At 34.7% G+C, this 26,745-nt stretch overlaps 1 protein-coding gene across 4 annotated transcripts in view; it reads left to right on the forward strand.

The window, feature by feature from the left end:
- Window positions 1-1,442: 1,442 nt before the first annotated feature.
- LOC148611915 (uncharacterized) overlaps window positions 1,443-26,745 on the forward strand; it is a 51,451-nt gene continuing 26,148 nt past the window's right edge. For 3 of the 4 annotated variants that reach the window (XM_088592922.1, XM_088592924.1, XM_088592926.1), the window contains exons 1-19: window positions 1,453-1,614; window positions 2,218-2,392; window positions 2,944-3,084; window positions 5,710-5,819; window positions 8,150-8,399; window positions 9,698-9,945; window positions 11,174-11,247; window positions 12,107-12,277; window positions 12,664-12,708; window positions 13,152-13,218; window positions 14,487-14,579; window positions 15,294-15,392; window positions 16,312-16,575; window positions 16,783-16,911; window positions 18,767-18,977; window positions 19,156-19,290; window positions 20,985-21,066; window positions 23,719-23,907; window positions 26,408-26,667. In XM_088592922.1, the coding sequence (XP_088449048.1) occupies window positions 2,278-2,392; window positions 2,944-3,084; window positions 5,710-5,819; window positions 8,150-8,399; window positions 9,698-9,945; window positions 11,174-11,247; window positions 12,107-12,277; window positions 12,664-12,708; window positions 13,152-13,218; window positions 14,487-14,579; window positions 15,294-15,392; window positions 16,312-16,575; window positions 16,783-16,911; window positions 18,767-18,977; window positions 19,156-19,290; window positions 20,985-21,066; window positions 23,719-23,907; window positions 26,408-26,667 (2,683 nt within the window). In that variant the 5' untranslated portion in view covers window positions 1,453-1,614; window positions 2,218-2,277. Of the gene's footprint in view, window positions 1,615-2,217; window positions 2,393-2,943; window positions 3,085-5,709; window positions 5,820-8,149; window positions 8,400-9,697; window positions 9,946-11,173; window positions 11,248-12,106; window positions 12,278-12,663; window positions 12,709-13,151; window positions 13,219-14,486; window positions 14,580-15,293; window positions 15,393-16,311; window positions 16,576-16,782; window positions 16,912-18,766; window positions 18,978-19,155; window positions 19,291-20,984; window positions 21,067-23,718; window positions 23,908-26,407; window positions 26,668-26,745 lie in introns of all 4 variants that reach the window. The other variant, XM_088592925.1, reaches the window with a different exon arrangement.

Genomic DNA, 26,745 nt, shown 5'->3' on the forward strand with positions numbered 1-26,745 from the left:
TTTCTACATTTTTACGTGGAATCCATTGTTTATTTTAAGTTTTTTTTTTTAAAAAGCAGTGAATTCTTTGTCAAATGACAACTTTAAATATACAAAATGGCTGTACACGCATGCCTTCTTTTATGCCTTAAAACTTTGTGTACACAGGTACTTATTGTGTGAACTATGCAGGTGTTTCATCAGTACAAGAATTTTTTTCAAAACGGAATTACGACATCTCTTATCACATTTGCCCCGTGCAGGTCCGGGCGTTAAAAGAATAGGCCTGCAGCAGCGCTAAGATTGTCGTAAAAGGCGACTAAATAGTGCTCGCTTTGCCCACAGAGCATCTGGGATGTGTGCCCCAGGTGGTGGAATGGGGTACCCCTGGCGTGTTACATGCTGGGGTTGTCAGGCTATAATACGGAAAACCTGATCGCAAACCATAGTGGTGCACCGTGTTGGGAAAGATGCCACGTTCCTCGCACGTTAAAGAACCCTACTGTGGTATTCTCCCGGAGTAGGAACCATAGGGCTCCGCCACAGGAGACTAAATTGCCCGACCCTACCCACCTCTCCCTATTTCCAATGGCAATCAAAATTTGTCCACCAATGTGCCTCATCCCTTTTTCATTTCATCATCATTTCATGTTCATCTTATCATCAATTTCATGTTCATCGTCTGAATATAGCTGAAATATTGCTGCTCGGACGTTAAAGCCCAACAAACAAACTTATCACATTTTATAAATCCTTGTCTCAGACAAACACGCTAGGGTATCATAAGGTATAGGGATTACAAGTGACTTTAGTGGTACTTGAAAGCCTAGATCATTCATTACTATGAAATTTATTAACACTTTCTTAAAACTTTTTAATTATAGTTTCAGAAAACAATTCTTATCCGACTCGATTTTATTTTTCATTTGTATATTTTAGTCTCCCGTCTCCTTTCTTCCGGCCACCGATCCTTTTTCCTTATACCCCTCTCTCCTTCTCCTACAACGTAATATGTTGGAATTCCGTTTCTCCATGGGACCAAGTCAGAAAAGAACTTGCTAGACAACCTCTAACACTGCTGTAGTACCTCTCTCCGTTCTCCCGGGCCGCCTAATTGGCTTGATTTACCTTGTCCTCTATTCCCTCGATCGAACCGAAGAAAGTCTGTAAGAAATAGCGAACCAACTTACAAAGAAGTTGAAACGGAAAGAAGACAGCTACATGTAAATATATGAAGTAATTCATGTTAGAAACAAAACAAAACAAACAAAAAAACACGAATCAGCGGCAACAGTCATGGTAAAGGCTCAAGATCAACTATCGTATGCGAAAGTAAATCAACCGATATAATGCTCAACAGTAACGTTGATCGTGACCAACTTGTTCATGCATTGAATTCTTTTTAAAATGCACCCGCATCGTGCACTGTCGGACTCGAGCACCGTACTTTCAGGAATTATGGGTAAAGTGACATCACACCTCATTTGCATATTCATAAAATTCGCCATTTTGGTAGATCAATTTAGACGCTACCAAGTGATAAATCCACGCTCAATCAACAACCATCCGCCAAATTAGGATAATTTTAACGGATTGTTTATATTCTTAAAACATCACCCACTCGAACGGACCCGTGTAAGTATCTAAAATATCTCATGAAAGACATTTTTCTTCGGATGCATTCAGTGCATCTTTGTTGCCTCCATGATAATGATTCACTTTCTTTAGTAGTGTCAGTCTTGAATTCAACAAGCAGTGCCTTAGTACTAAGTCGATCAAGTAGTTGCTACACATGAAGTCGAATTCAAAGAAATGTATGATGCACATAACGAGTTGTACCTCAACAACAGCGAAGACTCTTGTAACAACTTGTCTACAAAATTAAAATTCCTTACATTGTCATCGCGAGGGGTCGTCTGATGCCTTGTTCAGCAGTTGCAGTTAGGCTTACAACAAAGCATGTGCTGTCAACACAGTGTTCTTTGTATAAACGTGATTCCTTATTCAATATTTTCCTTCGGAATTTTTTGTTTTTTTGCAGAAATGAACAATTTGGCGCACATGACAGGTACTTCCTTCGTAATTTTAATAATAAATGAATGAAATAATTTGTTGTTACTGTTAAACCCATATGATGTGCTAGGAATTTGTTAACTTACATGACAAATATATAGTCCCAGTTTGATTATGTTGTTTTTGGAGGTGTATTCTAGAGTTCTTTTTTTTTTTTCATTTCAGATCACACGGTTCGTTCATAGGGTACGCTGAGAGAAAAACTTCAATGAATTGTCAGGCAAAATGTCATCGTTCTCGGGGATAGGAGGAAAGAATGACAAGAGCAAGGGAAAGTTCACATCAATTAACATAAATCAGTATTTTCAGGGGAAAAACGTTGCACCAGCTAAAAGTTCAGGTATGTGTACTTGATGTATATCATTCAGTGTAGTATCACGAGTGGGGTATAATTAAGTAAATTTCTTGAAACTGTTTAGATCATGGTAAATACAACTAGTTTCAAATTAGAAAGAGTTCTGTGTTCTGAGACTCCTCATATTTGATTCATTCCATGAAAACAAACATTCTGTATTCCTTCAGAAGAAAGACAAGGTTGAAACCCAAGACAGAAACTGCATTAAAACCTTGTTTTTAAAAAAAGAATTGAGGAGTATATAACTGCAAAGTTGCTTGGATGGTTACTGAAGGTTAAGTTAATTATAAAATCTTCTTATACTAAGCTTTGACCTGCCTTAAATTCATATTATTAAAACTTCTGTTGAATACAATGTTCATGTACTTGTAATTTTGAGTCCTGTGGTAAGAGCAAATGTAGGTCCATCTGTATGACATGTTAAAAAAAGATAGAAATTAGGAATATTTTTATAAAAGCATTATAATCAAGAATTTTTTATGCTGTAATTGTAACTCAATATTTACAGTGTATTAATAATTAGATTTTCTATGCAGTACCACGCCAACATGGGTTACAAAGCTTGGGAAAAGTGGGCAACGTGCGGCGTATGCCGCCTCCGGCCAATTTACCAAGTTTGAAAAGTGAAAATAGTGGAAACGATCCAAACGTCAACTTAGTACCAACTGGAGGATCAGGTAAGTTTGTTGTGTTGTATGGATTTACATGCTTTCAAAAAAAAGCAATAGTAATTTTATTTCATTTTTATATGACCACTAAAAATTTGAGATCGAATAATGGTATGAGGCTGTTATAAATCAGGGTAGGAAACTCACTGAAAATATCTGCCAGACCATAGGGCTGGCTACATCAGAAAGTTACATGTCCTGATTAAAATTTACAAGCCCAGAAAATTTATGCAATAAAATGCTGATCAATTTCCCATTTCAGATTCTAATAGATTTTGATGTTTAAAGTGTTTGCATGACTAAAAAGTATAATTTGATTAACTTAAAGATGTTCTGTAATATGTGTGACTTATGATTTGTCTCTTGGTGAAAACACACAGCAGCAAGTGCATCTGTAATTGAGACTGGTTATCCATAGTTGTTTTCCTTAGACCAATATAGTCAGACCCAGCACCATGCTGCCCTGATCATGAATTATATGATGAGCCCCTGATTGGCCAAATCCAGCTTTCTGGTTCAGATTTATTTTATCTTTTTTCAACCCGATTTGCAATTAAACATACTCCTGTGGTATTGGAACCTATTCATGACGCTAACAAGATCACATTATTTGGTGAAGGCTGTTTATTGCAGATTTAAGAAAATAAATTGCCATTGTGTTTGGGTGGAGTGCCCCTTAAATAATTCACTGCCCTCAAAATATATTAGGCCAAAAAATATGTCTATTTAGGGTTACATTAAATAGGGTAGGTTGGTCGGCATTTTCATTTTATTTTTTCTTGACTAAAGTTGAGTCTATATTTGTAAAATAGCATCACGTTTAAATCATGAAAGTGTATGGTTTTAAGTAGAAAGTTAATTTTTAACATACACACCTATTAATCATGTCTTTTATTACGATACACTTATTTTAGCAGGAATTTTGATCAAAATATAAGTACACTGTATTGACCCTTGGATTTACGTGATATAAATAAGTCTCCTGTACAAACGCTATTGTGACCTGGTTTTTAACATTCTTTTGGTTTTACCGGAAATAATCCGTATTATACTGGAAATTGGCGGAAATTACCAATTTTGTCAGTTTTGGAGGAAAATGTATTAGGGTCGGTCGGGAAACCCAAAACAGACATTTTTTTTTTGGCCTTAAGTATCTTCCCTGTTCACATATCTGGGGAGAGTTCAAATTTTTGTTGTTGTCATCCATAAACTTGTTTTTTTTTTTTGCAATAACTTGACTACATGTATTAGTTAGTTGATCGTTATTATATTTTAGAACAAGGTTCCAAACCACTAAAAGAAGGTTGGTATTGATTTACCAATAAGGCCCAAGTAGGGGCTAAAGGAAGCATTTTATAGAACTTTACTTTTTAGAATAAGTCCAGTAAAAGCATAGGAATGTCTGTGTTATTGTTCCACATATTCTTTACTGCAATGGTTACACTGGTTTTGATTTTGGGGGTTAATACTTGAACCCTTTTGAAATTAGGGGCCAAAAACAGGCCTGAATTAAGCATTTTCTTTACCTCCCAGCAATAACTTGAATTAAAGTGAATGGATCTGTTTGAAATTGTATTAAGTTCACAAGGTGCAATGTCACAAATGGAAGACTGGGATTAATTTAAGGGGTTGTAACTTGAGGCAAGTAATAATAAGGGTCATAAAGGGACCAGAAACATTTTTTTTCTTGATTTCTAGATAATAATCAGTAAAAGGGAATGGATTGCTTGAAGTTGTACCACCAGCTACCATACACTAAAGAAATGTTTTGATTGAGTTCCAAAGTTTTGACTGCAACTGTATAGGAACTAGGGGCCAAAAAGTGACCACTTCGATTCTGGTCAAATTTTTATCCTACAGGGCTTGATTATCCCATTTTTTACCACTTGCCCTGCAAACTAGTGAGGAGCATTTTATACTGTATTAGTGCAATTCTGCAAGCAACAGTTTGTTTTATAAATAAATTTTTAAACCCAGACACTATCAACTTACACATTGTATTGTAACACTGACTTAACGTACCTGTTAGCATTTTTTTTATACTAAATATAGCAGGTAAATGTTTCTTACTGTTGCACAAAAGGAATTTTATCTTATTCCTTGTTACTCAAGTTCAAAGGAAATTTTTGTACCTTGTTTGTCTTGTATGTATTCATTAGTCTGCTTATCTACACACAACTTCTCAAAACTGCAATATAGATTTTGGCATACATGTAATTTCATAGAAATGTCGCACATTATCTGTAATGGCACATGAAGGAAGATAATGGTGGTTTGATGCTTACAAAGTGGAATAATCAAACTTGTGGGCTAACATTTCTAATGGGCTCAAGTTGACATGATATATAGAAGTGCTAGAATGAAGATAATGTCAGAACACTGCATGCGGAGATAAATCCTACTTAATTGTTCAAAGATTCTTGAAAGCTAGTTTAAATTTTTTTTTCATTTTGTAAGCTTGCTATCAGTATATTGCTGCTGATTTGGGCCACCAAATTTGGTCATCCAGATAGACATATTGTCCGCTGAAACTTATGGAATTAAACTTATCTGCAATTGTGTAGCATTTACAGTGTTATTGATGTGCATTAATAACGAGATCTTCTCAGTTTCCCAACTTAATGTATCTAACAGGATGGGGCACGAAGGAAAAAGAGGAGAAGACAACAGCACCAAACACCAGTCAGCCGCAACAGCCGCCGCCGCAGCCGGCTACATCAACGCCATCGGGGCAATCCGTGAAGGTAATTAACATGTTAAGATACATTTAAGAGTGTTCATGTATATCTGATATAGGGCTAAATCTGCTTGAAAAAAACAGGTAGAATTGACTTCTCTATCAGATAGAGTGACTCTAGGGAAAAGTGAACATGTACTTGTATCGTTCACTAATGTTTTTTTTTTAATTATATGTGTAGTATGTTACTTTCATGCACACAGTATTGGTAGGCATTTTTGTTTTTTTTTCTTTTATTGAGAATAACGTTACTTTTTCTTCAAGCTCCTTATGTAAGTATTTAAATGTTTTGGACAAATTAAATCAGCCTGCTCTCTGAAAGATTGACTGTATATTCTTGAAATTGTATTTCTGTACTTTTATCCCTTACCAAATTTATTACAGTAAAATTAACATATGATTGAGTAAAGCAAAGCTTCTTGTGTTGCATTGCCCTATTGATTTTGTCGTTTAGCAGCACTTAAATAGAGAATTTCAGGCAGGGGCATTCTGTTGGAATTTACATTTTGTTCTGTTTTCCCCAGCTCCTGCTTAATCCATAATTATTTCTAGTTCAAAATTTATTACTGACAAATCGAGACTAAAACTTAAACACATAATTTGTAGCGGTCAGTACAAATTTGTCTCACGCTTGAGAAATGTTCTGTTGAAAAAGAGATTTTACTGTTCAGTTGTGAAACTGGAAGATCAAAAGAAATGTTTTGGATTTTCTGCAGAATTATCTATTTAGATAAATTAAGTTCTAGTCCCAACAAACTGCATGACAAATTTGCATGTATAGTAATGATATATAAACAGTAAAACATAAATCATCGTAAGCGGGAGTGAAGAATGTTCATTCCAAATCCTGTCTTGAACATTTGAATTGAAAAGCTGATTAAAATACTTGCTTTTAACCCATCCGAAGAGAGAGAACTCTGGTCAAAACACCACTAAACGATGGAGTGCAGTCCTGATCATGGGCGACCCCGTGCAGGTCCGAGTGTTAAAAGAATAGGCCTGCAGCAGCGCTAAGCTTGTAGTAAAAGGCGACTAAATAGTGCTGAGAACCTTAGCCGGGGGCTGTGCCCACGGAGCAACTGGGATGTGTGCCTCAGGTGGTGGAATGGGGTACCCCTGTTGTGTTAAATGCTGGAGTTGTCAGGCTATAATTCGGAAAACCTGACCGCAAACCATAGTGGTGCATTGTGTTGGGAAAGATGCCACATTCCTCGCACGTTAAAGAACCCTACTGTGGTATTCTCCCGGAGTAGGAACCATAGGGTTCCGCCACAGGATGCTAAATTACCCGACCCTACCAACCTCTCCCTATTTCCAGTGGCAATCAAAATTTGTCAACCCTATTGTCCTTGTGTCCCATCCCTTTTTCATTTCATCATTTCATGTTCATTTTATCATCAATTTCATGTTCATGGTCTGAATATAGCTGAAATATTGCTGCTCAGACGTTAAACCCCAACAAACAAACTGATCATGGGCGATGTCTGAAAATGAGAGGGTGTCTTAACTCTGCTTTTTGTGTCATCATAGGGTGAAGTGAGCGACCACAGGATGACATTTTCACTCGAATTGCCCAGTATTGTGAGCTCTGATCTGATATAAAAGCTTCTGATAAGAAATATAGTGGTTTGGAAAATTCCGTGTATATCTTTTTTTTTATACTCAGTTTTTATATCAAAAGTGCATTCTCAAAGCTTAAGGTAAAACCAAAAATTACCTGCTGTATCTCAAAATTTTGTTAAAAGCTTTTAGGAGCATTTTATTAAATTTCTAATATTGTTAGTGACTTGCACTCGTAATTTCAGTACTTTACATTCATATGATTTGCATAATTATATATTATTACACGTCATTATGGTGTTGATCTATACCATAAAACTGTCAATTCTAGCTTCATACAAGATCAAAATGAACCTCGTAAATATCTACAAGTGTTCTGCGTGTGTTTTTGCTTGTATGAGGACGGGATGTTTAAAGGGTGATAGGTTTGCATTTAACTTAATGTAATATTACTCAGTCTCTGATTCAGACACAGGGGCTCTCTTATAATTGACCATATAGATCATAAACATTATCAAGGCCCCAAGATTCTAGCGGAAGTCACCTAGAGCAAATCACATTCATGACGCCACGTCCACCTCCTTCCTTCCAGCTCCCGACATCTAAATGGAAATGAAAAGAATTGGTTTGTTTCAAAGGTAATTCCCAGTGCTCACGCTACTGAATGATTCAGACGAAATAAATTCGAATGTTGAAAGCAAGCCAAAATCGGTGGTATAGAATATTTGACGATTAGTGACTTTGATTTGTAGACTTCAGTCTTTGAACTACTTTAAGGTCAGTGTTGCTGGGGGCACAGCATCAAGTACACCAACATCAACGATAACCAGTTCTGGGGGCAAACCATCATGGAGCAGTGTAACTGTTGGGGACACAGCAAGGGGCAATATTGTCGGTCAACAGTCGCCATTATTTCAAGAGGAATTTCCAACATTAAAGTCTGCAGGAGAAGAGAAACCCAAAGAAACCAAAAAGGACGAAGAAAAGGATACACAATATGGACCAGGGCCAAGTTTGCGACCACAAAGTAAGTACTTAGTTTAAAAGAAAGATGCTAAGTTTTTCTAGTAAGTCTCGTAAATGTCTCCTGACTTGAAAGATATGATACATGAATAGTAATTATACTTCTGTGATGGAATCGGCATGCTATTAGATAATGATTTTTTTGAAGTAATATTAAAACAGGAAGCAGGGCTCAAGCTACTTAAGAAAAAGAAGGAGCAGTGTCTTCTCTTTTAGAGAGACACTGGGGAGAAGAATATCTTTATTTATTTGGTGTACTGGCTGTACCAGAACTAAATTCTTCCTCTGCGTTGTCCAAACAAGGATGAGGCAGCAATGTTGTTAAGTCGTCTACAGCTGGTCGTTTTAGACCGCTGATTAAAAAGCTTCGAGTATATCCAAGACATTTCTGATCAAATGTTACCTATATATATCCTTATTTTAATGATTAGTTGTGTTAAACGATTTCGATCTTTAATGGATGCCGACCAATATTTACTGGCGTATAAAAAAAAAAACCTTCACAAATCTCGCACATAACTATATTTTTAGAAATTTAAATGCACACATTGTATACAATGTCTCCAATGTGTGTCTGGTCATCAAATGGACTTCAATTAATTTAAATGTGACACTGGAACTCCGGTCCCCAAGAACTTTGTTTTGAACAAAATAAAATCAGCCTGTTGACTGAATTGTTGACTATCATATATTCCATGAAATTGAATTTCTAATGTATACCTCTACTCCTTACCAAATTTATTCAACCAAATTAATATTTGATTGAGCAGAGAAAAGCTTCTTGCATTGCATTGTGCGGTTGATTTTGTCTTTTTTAGCAGCACTGGAATAGAAAATTTCAGGCAGTGACATTCTGTTGAGGATCAATAATCATGTTAAATATTTATTACTGACAAATCAAGACTGAAACTTTATTGACACACATTGTAGCTGTCGGTACAAATGCGTCTGAAGATTAAGAAATGTTCCGTTGAAATAGAGATTTTACTGTTCTGTTATGTTATGAAGATCAAAAGAAACGCTTCGGGCTTCTACTGAATGATCAATTGAGATAAATTTAACCTAAGTCCAAAGAATCCGCACGACAAATTAGCACGTTTCGTAACGAAATGTTAAAATGAATTATCATAAGCTGAATTGAAGAATGTTCATTCCATATTCTGTCTTAAATGTTTGAAACAAAAACGCTGATTAAAATACGAAGTGAGCGTCTTCAGGGCGTCTATTTCGTCTGAATCACTCAGTAGCGTGAGCACTGGGAATTACCTTTGAAACAAACCAATTCTTTTCATTTCCATTTAGATGTCGGGAGCTGGAAGGAAGGAGGTGGACGTGGCGTCATGCAACAGCAGCAACAAAAAGTAGATACACCATCATCTCAACCTTCACCCTCGCCAAGCCAGACAGAAACACAGCAGAATGGCCCCCAGATTACAAGCAGTGCCTCAGAAACCCAGCCGATGCCACCTAGACCTGGGTCTGGTCAAGGACCAGGGATGCCTATGGCACCAATGGGAATGCCACCACAATATAGGATGATGCCTCCATTTGTAAGTACATGTTTTTGGGTTTTTTTTGATCCTTCAGGATCAAAATATCTTACGTCAACGGTCCATCACTGGAACTTCCCTACTATTTCTGAACACTACACAAAAATATAGTCCAAATGTAATTCATTTCAAATCATTCAATACCTCTTTTATAACAAGTAAATATGTTTCTTGCAATTTATCAGCTCAATAATTTTCTATTTTTTATGTAAATAAAGGTAAGATCTAGTCTTCATATCAACTCAAAATCTGAGGGACTCCTTTTTGGCCTTGAAAGATATTTAGTAATAAATTTACATTTAGGGTATTTATTTCTTGTAGTAACGTCAGTAAAGATAAAATGTGATAAATATTTTCATTTTAACACATTTATAAGCCAAATTAGCAGTCCTATCATTAATATTGTACCATTTATAGACATGGAAGTGAAGAGCAGTGATTTTAACCAAGTAAATTTGGTGGGAAAATTCAAATTGATAAAAGTGTCTAGTTTTTGAAAATCTTGTGTTAAGGAAATTATTTCCTTAAGCTGATATTGGTTTTATTAAAGTATATTGTTATGTAGAATAAATACTCCATTGATATAGCTTTTGAACATAAATGCACATTAACTTTTTGATAGATTTAAAATTGGGGAAAGAGGTGAAATGAAACAAAATATGTAAATCTGTGTGAAGTTGGATCAGTAGTATTGGTTGACTTTCAGTTTATAGATATAAAAAATAGTTCTTAATATTATTTAAAATGTAATTTATGATCACAATTTTGTTAAACATCATTTTGTTCATGCTACAATTATCACGAGTCAAAAGCCGCCATTGCTATCAGCACTACGATTGTTTAACACCTTTGATTATTTGCTGCTCGCACTTCAATAATGTTTGTTTCCTCTTACCCAACCCTACTTCCTGGCCTTGGGTAGGTCAGTACGGAACATACTTTTTCACAAAAAAGTTTGTCTGATTCTTTAAAAACCTTGATTAAAGAAGTGAAATATGTTGCATGGAATTTTTTTTAAAAATCTTGTCTGAGAATGGCAATAAAATCATTTGGATAGGGTCAAGTTTTATTGGTATGTAGGGTGGGGGGAAACAAATTTAATTTTAATTTTGGCCTCATTCCCAAAAGTGACATCTTTATTTTTCATTATTTTGCAGCAAATTTGAAGATGTTAATCTGAATATTTTAAACAACTTAGTACTGAAACTACACATACTTACCTTTGTAGATGTATGGTCGTTTTCCACCTGGATATCCTCCTAACTATCAGGGAATGCCACCAAGATTTCCATATGATGCTAGGTATGGTTACAGCATGTTAATGAAAAAAAAATCTTATGATTTCCAAGACCTACGTCATTCTTTAATGATTAATGGTTAAAATTTGTCATTTACTTAAGTCTTTTTGATAGTCTTTGAAATAATTTAGTATCAGTGGAGGTCTTTTTTCATTGTAAGTTACATGTCTTCTTAGGCTTATAAGCATGATATCAAATAGAAATCAATAAGCAAGTATTGCACCTTTTGTTCTGGCCCCGTGCAGGTCCGGGTGTTAAATGAATAGGCCTGCAACAGCGCTAAGCTTGTCGTAAAAGGCGACTAAATAGTGCTCAGAACCCTAGCCGGGGGCTAGGGCACTTTGCCCACAGAGCAACTGGGATATGTGCCCCAGGTGGTGGAATGGGGTACCCCTGGCGTGTTACATGCTGGGGTTGTCAGGCTATAATACGGAAAAACTGACCGCACACCATAGTGGTGCACCGTGTTGGGAAAGATGCCACGTTCCTTGTACGTTAAAGATCCCTACTGTGGTATTCTCCCGGAGTAGGAACCATAAGGCTCCGCCGCAGAAGGCTAAATTGCCCGACCCTACCCACCTCTCCCTATTTCCAGTGGCAATCAAAATTTGTCGACCCCATTGTCCTCATGTCCCATCCCTTTTTCATTTCATCATCATTTCATGTTCATTTTATCATTAATTTCATGTTCATCGTCTGAATATAGCTGAATATTGCTGCTCGGACCCCAACAAACAAGCACCTTTTGTTCTGACACTGGACATCTTTATGCTGAATGAGTTGTAAACTTTGAAGAGCTATTGATTTTGTTTAAATGATAACTGTTATGTCATTTTTGAAAGAGCTTTCATTACTACTTACAGATTTAGACCACAACATCCTATGCCACCACAGCAGAGACCTGCAACTGAGGGTGGTGAAGAAGCTCCTAAGAGGGCTGCCATTATATCTGAAAAGGATCTGAAGGAGTTCGAGAAGCTGAGAATAGATAATGAGGATGGCTGGGCTGGTCCACATGAAGATATAGACTACTCGTGCGTAATCAATCTTAAAATACCAGTCTAGTCTAAGGCCTTGTTGAGAATAGCAAAAGTTGATATTATTTAACAAGTACTGAATCTGTATTGTAAAATAATTGTTATTGCTTTATTATCATGCAATTGATTTGTTCATTATGTTTTATTTAGGTCTCTGGAGGTCATGCACTATGGTTAAGGTTAAGGTTTGCAGTTACATTTTCCATGAAGATTTTCATCATGAATTCTTTTACATCATTGTACATGTATTAGATTTCTACAGTAAATCTTGTTTTATAATTTGCACTATGTTAGGTTTGATAGAGCTTCATTTTTGTGCATAGACATTTTCTTATTTCTTTCAAGAAAAATTTTGTATTGATATATATTTTTAAAACTTTCAGTGAGAAGTTGGTATTTAGTGATGATGAAGAGGGTGGGGATAAAGAGTAAGTATGTTAAATATTGTGTTATATTTAGTTTTTGTCCTTTTGTCCACTCTTAAACAAGAAAATTTTGATGCAAATTTTGTTTCATTCTCTTCACAATACTAACATTGCTGAGACAAAAAAAAAATATTAATTACTTGGTAGGGGAATATTTTTTTCTACATGTTTGAAAAGCCAAAGGATGAAGTCTGGTGTTGCTTAGTATTTCAAGGATGACAATATCCATCACTCACCGATCTGATGGCTGATTACAAATTGAGTGAAGCAGATAGAAAGAAAAAAATATTTCTGAAAACATGCAATATAGAAATACAATTTGTATGAAGGCTTATGATTTTGATTGTCATAATGTTGTCCAAGTGTATATTGTACTAGATACACTGTATGTTTTGCAATATTGATGTTAAGAAAAATGGTTGAAAAGTTAACCCTTTGTTTTCAAGGAAAAAGTCTAGAGAAAAGTCCAGTAGTGGAAAGGCAAGTGAAGAGGAGAAGTCTGATGATGTGAAGGTATTTCCAGAACCTGTGCTTTAAGTTCATTATATTGATTCAATGATGCTTTCTTGCTCTCTAAAAATTTCATTATTGGATTGAAAAAAAAATTCAGAAATGCTTATGAAACAACCATCAGTATGTACGTTTTCTATAGCTATCCTGCAGGAATACCACAATCTGTAATGGACTACTTAACTTAGAAAAAAGAAATAAAGGATGGGGAAACTGAATTATTTACTTGTTCTTCAGACCCACCTACACCTGCTAAGTCAGGTAAAAAAAATAAAAATATTGTCTGTTCAGTCTTTCTCAACATTTCTGCTGCCCTGTTATTAATTTACTAGTAAATAGCCCAATATGTACCAAAATAGATACTACTGCACTGCACCAAAATTTAATATTACGCAGTTTATGTATTGAAGAAAAAGTTCAATTTAACTTGCTTTTTCCTGAAGATGTCTGAAGAACAAGATAAGCTTTATTCATAGCATAAGGAACTATTTAATGAGAAGTAATGGGTAAATTTAGGCTTATTGAAAGTCATTAGAATTGTACACGGACCATGCACAACTTCTGGTTTTATCGATGAACATTTTTGCATGTACATGTTTGTGATAGATAATTACTCTGAATATGAAAAATTTACCTATTTTTGTATTCATAAACTGAGCATGGACTGATTGTACTTTTTATCTGTATCTTTTATAACTGAAACCCCTTTCTGAAACCATCATACCTATTAAAGTTCCTTTTGAGTATACTTCCAAAAGATATTGTTACTGTAAAATGTCAATATATTTGTTCATAATTTGCATGTATTTGTTAAACACATTATGTTGCATGTTTTTTTTTTCTCATACTTAACAGTGAATTGATATACCATGTATCCAGGGAATGGTTTTATTTTGCATGAAACTTATGAATTTTCTTTGAGCATCTTCAATCTTTATTTGCCAAGTCCTTGAGATTTAATGAATCATATTCTTATCTGTTTGAATTCAGTAAAAGGGTAGGAGTTCAGTTAATGACCAAGATAAGGATTAAAAAAAGAAAAGAGTTGTCTGAATTTCACTTATGTGCTGTGATTGGGATTACTATTTTTTAATATTCTTTGTAAAAAAATTCGTTCTTTAATAGGACATTTTCAGCAGGACTTGGCCACCTATATACCAGTCACTAAACATGTTCTTTTTTTTTTTAATGGAATGTAGTTGTTTGCATTGATTTTTTTTTAAGTGGTATTACATTTTCAAGGTCATGAAATCATTTTGTTCTTTAAATAGAATGAGCATGGCCCACCACAGCCAAGAGAAGCATGGGGTCAAGGACCAATGCCTCCACAGTTCAGGGGTCAGCCTCCACCTCCTATGGATGGGGTAAGTAATTAAAATCAGGGATGATTTTCTTCAATTTTTTAGTGGATTTCCTCTATTTCAAATTCAAATTTTACCGTTTCGATTCTTATTTTATTGTGTATTTACTTCAGATTTTGCCAATTTCCGCTTTGTTGACCTCGAAAAATCAACTCTTTAATATACATGTGGTAATGTGGTTGTCCCCTTGCATGAAAATATTATTTTGTAATTTTTTTAAACATTTTTCAGAACACAGTACAATAAGCTTCCTAAAATTTTTCCCTTAACTTTAGAACATACTCTGGTGTATAATCTGGAACACTTATGGTTAAGGTTCAATGGACACATGTTTATTTTGTTGCATCCTTATGAATACTTGAATTGCACCCTCTAATAGGTTTACTTAATCCGTTGAATATTTAATAAAAATAATATTGGAGGTGCAAGAGGTAAGATTACATGGTCAAAAAATTACAGTGGTTAGTGAATGTCACACTACCTTGTCGTTGGCAGTATTTTTGAATAGACATTCTTCAAATAACATTGTGGTCATGAATCCATTTTGTATTACCTGTATATATCACTCAGTGGTGGTATTTTTGTGTCCTAATTAACTGTTGTATTCCTTGTAGACACTAGCCACTTTACTGATACACTGATAACCAGTATTTAAGCATGAAAAAAGCTCTTTGTTCAGGAAGCAAAATGGTTTTACTCTTTAATATTTTTTTTAAGCGCTGGCCGATGAATCCGTATGATTTTATGGGACCACCACCAAGAGGACATCCACCCTATCCACCACCTTATAGGATGCCTCCTGGACCACCTAATCAGGTAATTGAATGAAATGATGCTTATATTTATGTTCGTGTATTATTGGTGAACTTTCTGTAATCTTTATTATACCCCACGCAATGAAGTTGCGAAGGGTATAATGTTTTTGACCCGTCCATCAGCTCATCCGTCTGTCCATCATCAGTTTTTCTGACTTTTTCTCTAAATGCTTGCAGATACTGACATGTTTTTTGGTGTACAAGTTAACCATGATAAGTTACAGGTCAAGTTTAACTTTTGTTTTGCACCAATGATTTTTACCGAAATTATGGGCCTTAAATTTAGCAAAATTCACAGAAATAACAGTTTTCAAGACTGTTTTTTTTCTAAACGCTTGCAGATATTGACATGATTTTTGGTATATAAGTTCTCCATCATATGTTACAGGTCAAGTGTATCTTTTGTTTTGCTCCAATGATTTTTACCAAAATTATGGGCAAAATTCACAAAAATAACAGTTTCCTGACAGATATTGACATGATTTTTAGTAGATAAGTTCACCATGATAAGTCACAGGTCAAGTGTACGTTTTGTTCTGCTACGATGATATTTACTTTGGATTAATTAAAACTCTTAAGAAATCAGTCTGTAGTTTGAAACTACCATTCTGAGTAACAGAATTTAGTTAGAAGATAAAGGTCTAATGCCTAAAAAACACTCTTATTCCTTTTTTATCGGGGTCCTTCTACATGTATTTCTCTTACAAATTTACTTGAGTATCCAACATGGGGACGAGTGAGGTATGTGAGCAATTATTTTAATTAATTATTTTATTATTGGTGTTCTTTTGATAACTATAGGTTGGTATTGCATTGGTTAATTTTTGAAAAAAATATTAGTTAATAAAATTTAATGATATGTGTTTCTTGTACTTTGGGGAGAATACAATGTAATAAGTAACATATACCTTTTTTGTCAGCGTCCACCATTCTCTCAGCCACCTCCAACTATGAGTCCTGTTACTCCAACTAAAAAACCTGTTGAAGATGATGATGAGATGTGGAGACAGAAACGTCAGCAAAGAAAGGAAGAAAAATCAGATGCTATTGAGAGAGCTAGACAAAGGAGGGATGAGGAAGAAAGAAGAATGGAACAGGAAAGAAAAGCTGCTGCTGCTGAAAAGTTGAGGCAGCTTGATGAAAGAACAGGTAGAAAGAGGGAGGATTCAACAAAGGATTCCACAGTAAGTCTCGTAGAGTTAAATTTAAGCAATCAAGTATTAAAATATGCTACTATGATGACTTGTCAAATTTCATTGGTCTGTTTGTTTGTCAAAATAACATCCAATTAACCTAGATGTACATTGTTAATTAAGAGTTTAAAGGCATTTCTTAATATAGGGGAAGAATCTGTGTAGTTACTGTAGATATTTTATGTTTTGACTTTCTAGGATAAGGAAGGGGAGTCTGACTCAAAATCAGATGGTAGATCTAGCAGGACACCTAGTGAAAGTAGTGAGAAAGACTCGAGAGAAAGGAGTTACAGTAGGGAACAGCACAAATATTCTCCTGGTGACAGCGTAAGAAATATGTTGAATTTTTATTAACCTCCTGCAAATGGCAGTTATAAAGATATGGTTTTACACATGAAAACTTGGCTAATGCATCTCTTCCTAAACCACTCAAAAGTTATGACCAATTTTTATGAAGTTGAAGCATCTTTTGAGATATGCATGAAGGAGGAGTGTAGTTGTCGATTAATACTAATTATCATTATGCCTGCAAAGGAATGTAATCCAATTTGAATTTAACATTAACTTCTTTTATGTCAGTTGATTTACTAAAGTGTTTTCTTGTATAAAAAAAAAAAAACTGCTATATGATGAGTTAATGGTCTTAATGATGAATGGAGTTACTTACTAATTATGAGGAAATATTTATCATTCGCCATACTGAAAGACCACAAATAGTCTACTGGTACCTTAGTCAAGAAATCTAAATAGGGAAAGCAGTGTACTACCCAGGCATTTTAAGCGCTGTGCTTCAGTGCTATTGAGATCGGTACTGTGCTATCTTGCTAAAAGCACAGTGCAGTTAAGTTAAAATTTGAGGATTAAAAATCAATTATGACAGGAAAAGTGTGTGCCCTGAGGTCATTCACAGCATCCTACAAGGTAATTAGCTCTTGAATAAACATGCTATGGTCAGTTGATCACTGCGTGACCACACAGGTGTTTAAACCTAATAAAAGTTATGACATAGACGAAATTCTTGATCAGTCACCCCACCTGGCCACATATTAATTTTAATGACGGTGTCAACCAGTTACTAATATCTTATAGTGAACTAATCAAAACTGACAATGGTAAAAATTAACCACCCTTGCCAAAAGCATTTGGCTACTTATAAATGCTGTTGAAGAGTTGCACAATCACATGATGTTTTCAACATTGAGAAGCTGATTTAACTTATAAAAGAACATATTAAATTCCCAAACAATATTCATTCTATCAGATACTTCCAAAAACACTTTGAAAAGAAAAAGGACAAATGGCCGTCTTTTGTTTACATTGCCATGTTGTTGTGCATCAAGAGCACAGGTTTTTTGGTGGGAAAATTAAGAAGTAGATAGTAAAATCCCCCAAGTCTAAAAATAGTACAACAGTTGTGGGGGGGGGAATTTCTTTGTAAATCATGATATGGGGTTCTTGTCATGAATAAACTACATATAAACATAAAATATAAAAACAAAACAAAACAACTAGTGTGCCAACTTTAAATTAAGATTAAGATTTTAGTTTTTTCCTGGTATAACTAGGTCAACTCCGCACTACTTACCAAAAATTTTTGGAAACATGAATATTAAGACCAGAGTAATTTGATTCGATAATATTCTAAATATTTAGATATATTGAAAGTTACTAAGAGTTTAATAGAGATTGCTCTTAATTAAATGAGGATCACATTCAAATGAGCCATAGAGGCCCCAAAACAAATGAAATATTGTAATTTCCAATGTGTCTGCTGTCAGCAAAAATTTGAAGAACACTTGGGTGTGTATGAATTAGAGGAAATATTTATGAAGAATTATGTATAATTTGATAGATTATCTTTAATTTTTGTGTTAAATTAAAAAGGAAACATAACAATGGTATTAAAGTTATAATAACTGCAAAAGAAGAAAAAAGGTAAAATATTTACCTACAAATAATTCATGTAAACATAAACAGCAATGTACAAATGTACACTTTTAATACACTGATCAATCTTTATATAATACATTAAATACAAAGTGGCACATTTCGACACGAGACCTGTAAATGTAGTGTCTCGTGTGCTGCATACAATGCTGTCTGAAAATCCTGGGGAGAACCCAGGAAAGCATGCAAGTAAAAAAAAATTTCCTCTGTTACATTATCCACAAATTTTTTGCAGGGAAGCAAGTCATCTTCTAGAAATGTTCCACCACGCTTCCAACGACAACAGTCTGATCAGCAGGCACCACCACCTAGATCACAGCCACAGCCTGGATCTCCACAGCCACACCCTGCTCAGATGCGCCCTGGACAGCATCCACCACCTTGGGGATTCTGGGCTCCAATGCAGTTTATGGGATATGGTCCAAGACCACCCATGGATATGCCTAGTATGTAATGTTTATAGCAAAAAAATTGCAATTTTTGATTTTTATAGTGATTTCAGAAATATGTATCTTCAAAAGTTAATTTTAGATAGATGCTAGACATACTTCTGCTATTGTGAAACCTTTGTGTTACCTTAATAAAATCTCTACAAAAGTAAATGTATGTGATAAATGTTTTTAGACATGCCTATGTATCCTCAAATGAGGAGACGAAATGACAGTCATGGCTCTGGTACAGATAGTCAGGACAATGATGGTAAACATGAATTTGACAGAGATCCTAGATCTTGGCAAAATTACCCAGTTCCTCATCCAGGTATGATTTTGTAGTTTTTTATATTATGACAGTTGTACAGTGGTATGGTGCTGGTGTCTTCTTTTTTAGACACTTCAGTTGAAATGCATCAATATAAGTTGCTGTGAAAGTTCTTTTATTCGTGGATATCCCTTGTTATTGATTGCAGATGAATCATTGGTTCATAGATTTTAAATTCGTTGTTTGATATTTCGAACAGTACGATGATAAACAGAAAATATGTATTTTGTTGGAAATGGATATTTCATGGGTCAAGTCAACTTCGGAATTAAGAAAAATTGTTACTTATGGAATAAGTACTTTCAATGTAGTTGATCTGTATAAACTTTTAAAACAAGGTTCCAAACCACAAAAGCAAAGTTGGTATTGATTTCAGGGGTTTTGGCCCCAACTGTTTTGGAATTAGGGTCCTAAAAGGGCCAGAAATAAGCATTCATAGAACTTTACTATATAACTTCAGTAAAAGAATTCAGATGTCTATGATGTTGCTCCTCAATATTATATACCACAAAAGTTAGGCAGGGATTGATTTTGGCTTTAAGAATGAGGGGCCTGAAACAAGCATTTTCCTGATGTGCAGAACAGAGTTGGGCTTATAAGTAATTGGGTCTTTTACCATAAGGTGCCATACCACCAAAGAAAGGCCTTGATTAATTTTTTGGGCATATAGCTTTAACTAATTCGGGGAATGACATAAAATTTCTGTTGAACTTGTCCTATTGGGCAAGAAGTTCACAACATTAATTTGTCCAAAAATGATATTAGCTTGTCCCAAGTAGTGTCTGTAATGACATTTTTCAGAAATTTCAGTCCCTCTTCCCACTTTGTACAACTGTGATCTGAATTCCACTTGTCTGAAAGTCCGTTTTACTTGCTCCCAGCAATAGGTCAAGCTTTAGCATCTTACACTGCATTGAAGGATGGGTTTAGGAACAAGAGTTTTCCTGATGTCCAGACAATAATTTCTTTAAATGGAATGAATGTCTTCTAAATTGTATTAAAAGGTGCTGTACTTCAAAAGGAGAATGGGATTGATTTATTTGGTTGTGATAGCTAATTAAAGCTAAAAAAGGCCACAATAGTTTCTGATTTCTATGTATGGTTATTATTGAAATTCTACCACCAAGTACCATACCCCCAAAGGAAAGTTAGGATTGTTTTTTTAGGTCATGACTAGAACCATGTAGGAATTTAGGGTATAAAAGTAAAGGTCAAATTCTTATCCTTTATCAAATGTCTTAATAACAATAAAAAATCAAAGCTGTGTCAAGTTTCAGTGGTGTGTCCATACTTGCCCCAACTGTTCAGGGTTCGATCACAGCACTCATATCTAGCTGCACCCCATGAAGCATTTTAATTAATATAGTTCATTGCATGAAGTTGGGACAACCAATTCAAGTTTCATTGAAATCTTTCACTGAATAGAACCTTCAGTTGCTTAATACACTCCTGTCAAGACAATTATTGTTAGGTTTATTAATATTTGCCAATCATATTCCAGTTTCAGTCGTTAGTTTCTGAAAACAAAATGTTTTAGGTAAGAAGACTCACATTTTATTCACAAAAAGGGCAAAAATTGGTACACCACAACAAATTGTATAATTACATTTGTTCTTGTAATTTTGAAATGAACATTTATGCTAACATTTACTTCAGTCATAACAGTTTCTTTCATATACATTTTTTTTCATCAGGTCAGTTTGATGGCAGGCCTCCGTATTTTGATGGCAGGATGTATCCTGATTATGATAGAGGATTCCTGGAATATGACAGAAGGTGAGAAAATTATTTTTTCAAAAACTCATTGTAGGAGGTTTCTTTTTTATATGCCTCTCTTTTTAGACAGGTCTTTTAATGCTATTCCAGTGTCTGTCCATTTCCCACAAATATTTTAAAAGTACCAGGAGTTTATTTAGGGTAAATTGCTTTTTTGTTCTTAAAACATTCAATAGGACTATCAAGATTTTCATTTCATTTTCATGCCTTTCAGCTTGTCTTTTCCTTTATTATGAAATTGGTTGTTTCATTTTTTTCCATTTGAATCCTCCTTTTCAGTTTTTTATCAGAAAATATTTACTGTTTTGTGAGGACAACGTCGGGACAATCACATTTAACTTTCACTTTAATTCTTGAAGACTTCAAATTCCCTTTAACCCTTGTCATGCTGAGCATTTCTGAACGAAAGTCTAGATTTCGATATTTTGCAAACTTTTGCAAATTAGTTGCACATTGGTACTAATGCTGATTGTTATATGTAAATTAAAGATGGGTGATCATGGGGTTGGGTGCATGGGGTGGGAGGGACGGTGGGTCAACGCCAAAAATGGATCTGTCACTTTAAAATGGTCATTTTTGTCCATCTCGGGTCATTATTTGCTACATGTGAGGTTTAACGGGAACCAGAGCACATTCATCCTGCAGTCTGTACACTTTGAAGGCTACTGAAGCCCAATAAAGTGTGTTACAGTCACAAGTGGGGGGTCAGGAGCTCCCTGAAGGGTCACTCCTGTGAAAAAATGTCGAATTTTTTTCCAATTTTTGGCCTCTGTTTGCACTTAAACCGTAAGTAGTCAATACAAGGACTTGACATTGAAATGGTGGTGGCAGAAATAATTCTTTAGTTTACAGGTGAAATAGAGTACTACAGATTAATTCTGCTCTGGCTAGGGTGCGAGAAATGAATATCCCCCAAAAAATCTCTTTTTTTTTTTTTTTGACAGCAGAAACTTGACCTCCTCTTTTAGCTTTCAGGTCATTATTTATTAACAAACTGTATATCAGATAGCCTCATTTTAAAGCACAGTCACGCTGCTTGCTGATGGACACAAATTGCAACTTTCCTAAACTTAGATTTACACTGCCAGAAACGATAAAGTGAAACCAGGTCCAATCCCGAATAGGTCTGGGTGTAGCACGACAAGGGTTAATTAGAGTTTAATGGATTCCTTCCAGTGTTTGCTTTTTGGATATCTGAATTTTAATCTGTGTCATAATTTTGTGTTTTGTTTGGTTAAGGCAGTATGACTTTATGATTTGCAAATTATTTTTACAAACACAATGGGGAATTTAGAGGTCATTTTGGGGATCAGAATACCCTGAAACCCCCTGAATGCTGCCATTAATTTTCGTGAAACTTCTGTGAATTGTTTTCTTCTTTTGATGCGAGTTCCCTTTTGATATTTGCCAATGCTTTGCCAACGGTGAAAGGAGGTCTAGTAGTTGCTTGACCATCCATCTATCCGTCTGTCACACTGAGTGGTATCTACTTTGTTTAATCAAAGTACCGTATTTTGGTGTGTATAGTGCACATTTATGTATTGTGTGCAGTGCTATTTTGAAGGTCAAAACGTGTGAAAAAAGGTTTTTTAGATTTAGGTCGCAGTAAAATTTTGTATGACAAAGAAAATCTATATTTTACTTGATTGGTCAATTTATTTACCTTGATGCGGTATTCATATGAAAATGTGAAGGAAAGAAACTTCTATGCAGTCTTAAACATCATGTAAACAACAGTAGCTACATAAATTGTTTAATTTCAGTTTCGAAGCATGATAAAATTGACACAGGATGTATGAAATGGCTTATAAAACAAAATCTAAAGTCAGGAAAATCAGACATATCCGGTTTTGGTTATAACTCAAATTTCACAATTTTTCATGTAAAAACATATTTGTAAGAAAGAAAATTGTAAGAAACAAACAAATTAAGTATCAGAATAATCATTTTCAGCTGTAAAGCATTTGATAAGGAGGGTTTGACAGAAAAGGAATTGGATACTTTTTGGTTTTTAGTTGTTTCATATTAATTTCTAACCATGCTAAATATAAGAAGGAAATATTGTACAAACCTTGTTTGAAACATGTTATTGAGTCATTTGAACATGATTTGAAGAAAATATCACTAAAAATTTAATACTTAAAGATGTATTTGATGATTAGATAAAATTTCTTTCAGTAACATTTCACTTCCAGTTTGTTTGTTTACATAATGCAGTGTCTTTTCACGTACCAAAATCTTTAATTTTGTGGCCAATTCTTATGTATTGATGTATAAGATGCACCCCATGTTCTGGAAATAATTTCTAGGTAAAAATGTGTGCATACTACACACCAAAATATGGTAAATAAATAATATTGTTTAGTCCTGATCAGGCCAAAATAAAAAAAATCCTAGATTCTCATTCCCTTTCAGTTAAATTTTTCACCCTTCCCCAAAAAATTTTATTTTGATTTTTTCGTTTAAACTATTTCAGGCAGATTTCTTTCAAATTGACAGCAATTTTCACTCAAATTGATTTAAGTTAACAAGGGAAGTTGGATGAGAATCCAGAATTATTTTTATGATGGCCTAATGGCGTTGAGTTGGAACAGAGTTCAGATTTAGAATACTTTATAGGATTATTTGCCTCACAAAAATATTTATTAACAGGGAACACGACAAAGAGGACTCTAGTAGAGACCACAAAAGGGAAAGGTCATTTTCTGGTGATTATGAAGAAGATGAGGACCTTAGCAGAAAATCCAAAGAGTCCGAGCACAAGCAACCTATTGTTCAGAAGGATCCATTTGATGATACTCCTGATAAGGATGGAAAAGATGAGAGGGCACCTACACCAAGGTATAAATGTGTATATGTTAGTACAGAGTCACTGTGACTTGTTGTTGAAAAATATCCATGTCGGATATTTGGACTGACTCACTTGAAAAGCAAACTTTTGGTCAATTTCTTTTGATTGATACTGCAGTTTAAGTTTAAGATGCTATCATTTTACAATCTCTTTGTTGACTGAAAACAATTTTAATATACATGCAGTGTTTCCTTTTTTTTTCTTATACCTTGAAACATTACCTTTTAGTTTAGCCAGACCAAATCAATTTTTTTTCTTTTATTATGTTTTTTTTAATGGTTTAAGTTCTGTGATCCTCTTGTTTGGATAGCAAATTATCTGCAGTGTCCAAAGACATCTTGATACAATTTTATATGTTTAAGTAAAGTCTTCAATAAAATACAAACACCTTGTCATAGACAATTCTTAAGACATAGAATCATCTCAAGATGTCTTGAGATACTTTCTGAGATGTAGCTTAAGTTTGATCTGTAGCTGAAACTAGAAGTTTTGTGTCTGAATTGTGTGTTTTATATGATATCAATAAAAAATCAAGTTTCCTGTTTTAAATTTACTGAATTTTCTCATTCATATTGTAAATTTTCAGTTATTATATTATTTATCATCTTCAATAAAATGTTATATTTTTTTAGAATAAACGTGTCCATATTCCTATGCCAGCAAAACTCAATACCCATGCCTTTTGAAATGCATTGCATTTATTTAATTGTATAAACTGTAATGATAAAACCTGTCCATATTCCTATCCTAGCAGAATTCAATACCAATACCTTTCAAAATGATTTGCATTTGTTTAAATAGATAAACATCTGTCTTATCCCTCATATGATTAAGTATTGAACTGCAACATATTTACGTTTATTTTGATTCTTATATTGTTTCATAATATATATTTTCACTTGTTGGGTTCAACAGAATTTCTAGTTGGCTGTATGCTGCATATTTCCAATAAGTTGTGGGAGTTGATTGTTTTTATTTATTAATTTTCTCTACACACGATTTTGTTAATAATGTTATTCCCTTTGTAATGTTCAATTTACTGATAAGAGGTAGCCGTTACCTTTCTATTTTTATTTAGTCAGTAGGAACTTATATTTTTATCTGTTCACCTTGTGTTTCGGATATTACTTAGGTCAAAATGACCAAGGCCGTACATCCTCATCAGGTACTCTAGCCTTTCATATCGGTAGAGTCAAATATATTTTATTTTGAAAGCACGATAATATGTTTGCGTCCATGTGATGGCATTTCGCTATTTTAATAGTGATGACCAAGCTTGCCGCTGTTAAGCTAACCATCATAGTTTTTATATTTGTGATTCTCTTGACTTTACCAGCGCAATGAGGTAAAAATCGATCGGAGCTAATCTGAATCACTCTTCCACTTTACAAAATGATATCAATTCTGCTTCTATAAAGCATTTTTTTTTTTTTTTGGGGGGGGGGGGTGGGGGGGAGGGGGAATGTTGCAGGTCAGGGCCATTATTTCAAGGTCGGACAGGTGACCGGAAACACACATATTTTTTTTTGGCCTTAATAGACATTTCAACTGGTGACTGTTTTTAAATTTTTTACCGCCCCATGCAGGTCTGGTGTTAAAAGAATAGGCCTGCAGCAGCGCTAAGCTTGTTGTAAAAGGTGACTAAATAGTGCTCAGAATCCTAGCCAGGATCTAAGGTGCTCTGCCCCAGGTGGTGGAATGGGGTACCCCTGGCGTGTTAGTGCTGGGGTTGTCAGGCTATAATACAGAAAACCTGACCGCAAACTATAGTGGTGCACCGTGTTGGAAAAGATGCCAGGTTACTCGCACGTTAAAAAACCCTACTGTGGTATTCTCCTGGAGTAGGAACCATAGGGCTCCGTCACAGGAGGCTAAATTGCCAGACCCTACCCATCCCCCCTTTTTCTAGTGGCAATCAAAATTTGTCGATCGTATTGTCCTTGTATCCTATCCCTTGTTTCATTTCATCATTCATGTTCATTTTATCATCAATTTCATGTTCATCGCCTGAATATAGCTGAAAAATATAAACCCCAACAAACAAGTAAACAAACTTAAATTTTTTACCAAACTGAAATGAGCTTCACATGACAAAGAAAAAAACTCAAATCATACAAAGTTCTATCTGCATTATTTACTGAGATATGTAATGCCAGTGGTGTAAAAGTGACATTTGGTGAACTCCAGTTGTCCACTTATATTTAAACATAGATATAGTAATGGCACCTTAATTTTCATTTTCAAGATTTTTTATGTGTAACCTTACTATAATTTTACTTCAATGACACTGTTCATGATATTACTCTCTAGCTATTACCACCCCACAATAGTATAGAAACATTTGTGGATTCTTGTTAGTAAATTTTGTCAGATTATTAGGTTGGGATCATGTCTGCATTATTATGAACTGTTAGTGCCGAAAATACAGTGGAATGTTATGAATTGCAATAGCATTGTTGATGTTGCATAATTGTTTCATTTTATTTAAAGAGAAGAAAAGAAAAAGAAGGAAGAAGTAAAGGTTAAATCTGAGGATAAAAGAAAAGAAAGCTCCAGGTCTGATGTTGACAAAGGCAGGTCTGAATCACATCAAAAAGATAGAGACTTTAAGTCGAATGACAAAAGGGATGATCGTAAGGACAGGGATGACAAGAGGAAAGGTAGATATGAAGAAAGACATGATCGACCTAGGGATAGATATAATGAGCCTCCTGAGAACTACTGGAACTCTTCATATAACAAACACAACAGTAAGTTGTAAATAGAAATGTTAGGCATTAATTTTTCAGTTTTTCAATATTAAGATTTTAAATGGTTTCAACAAATCA

This window comes from Perna viridis, chromosome 7, assembly GCF_037379345.1.
Source record: "Perna viridis isolate PV_CMFRI_1.1 ecotype Kerala chromosome 7, ASM3737934v1, whole genome shotgun sequence".
Lineage (NCBI taxonomy): Eukaryota > Metazoa > Mollusca > Bivalvia > Mytilida > Mytilidae > Perna > Perna viridis.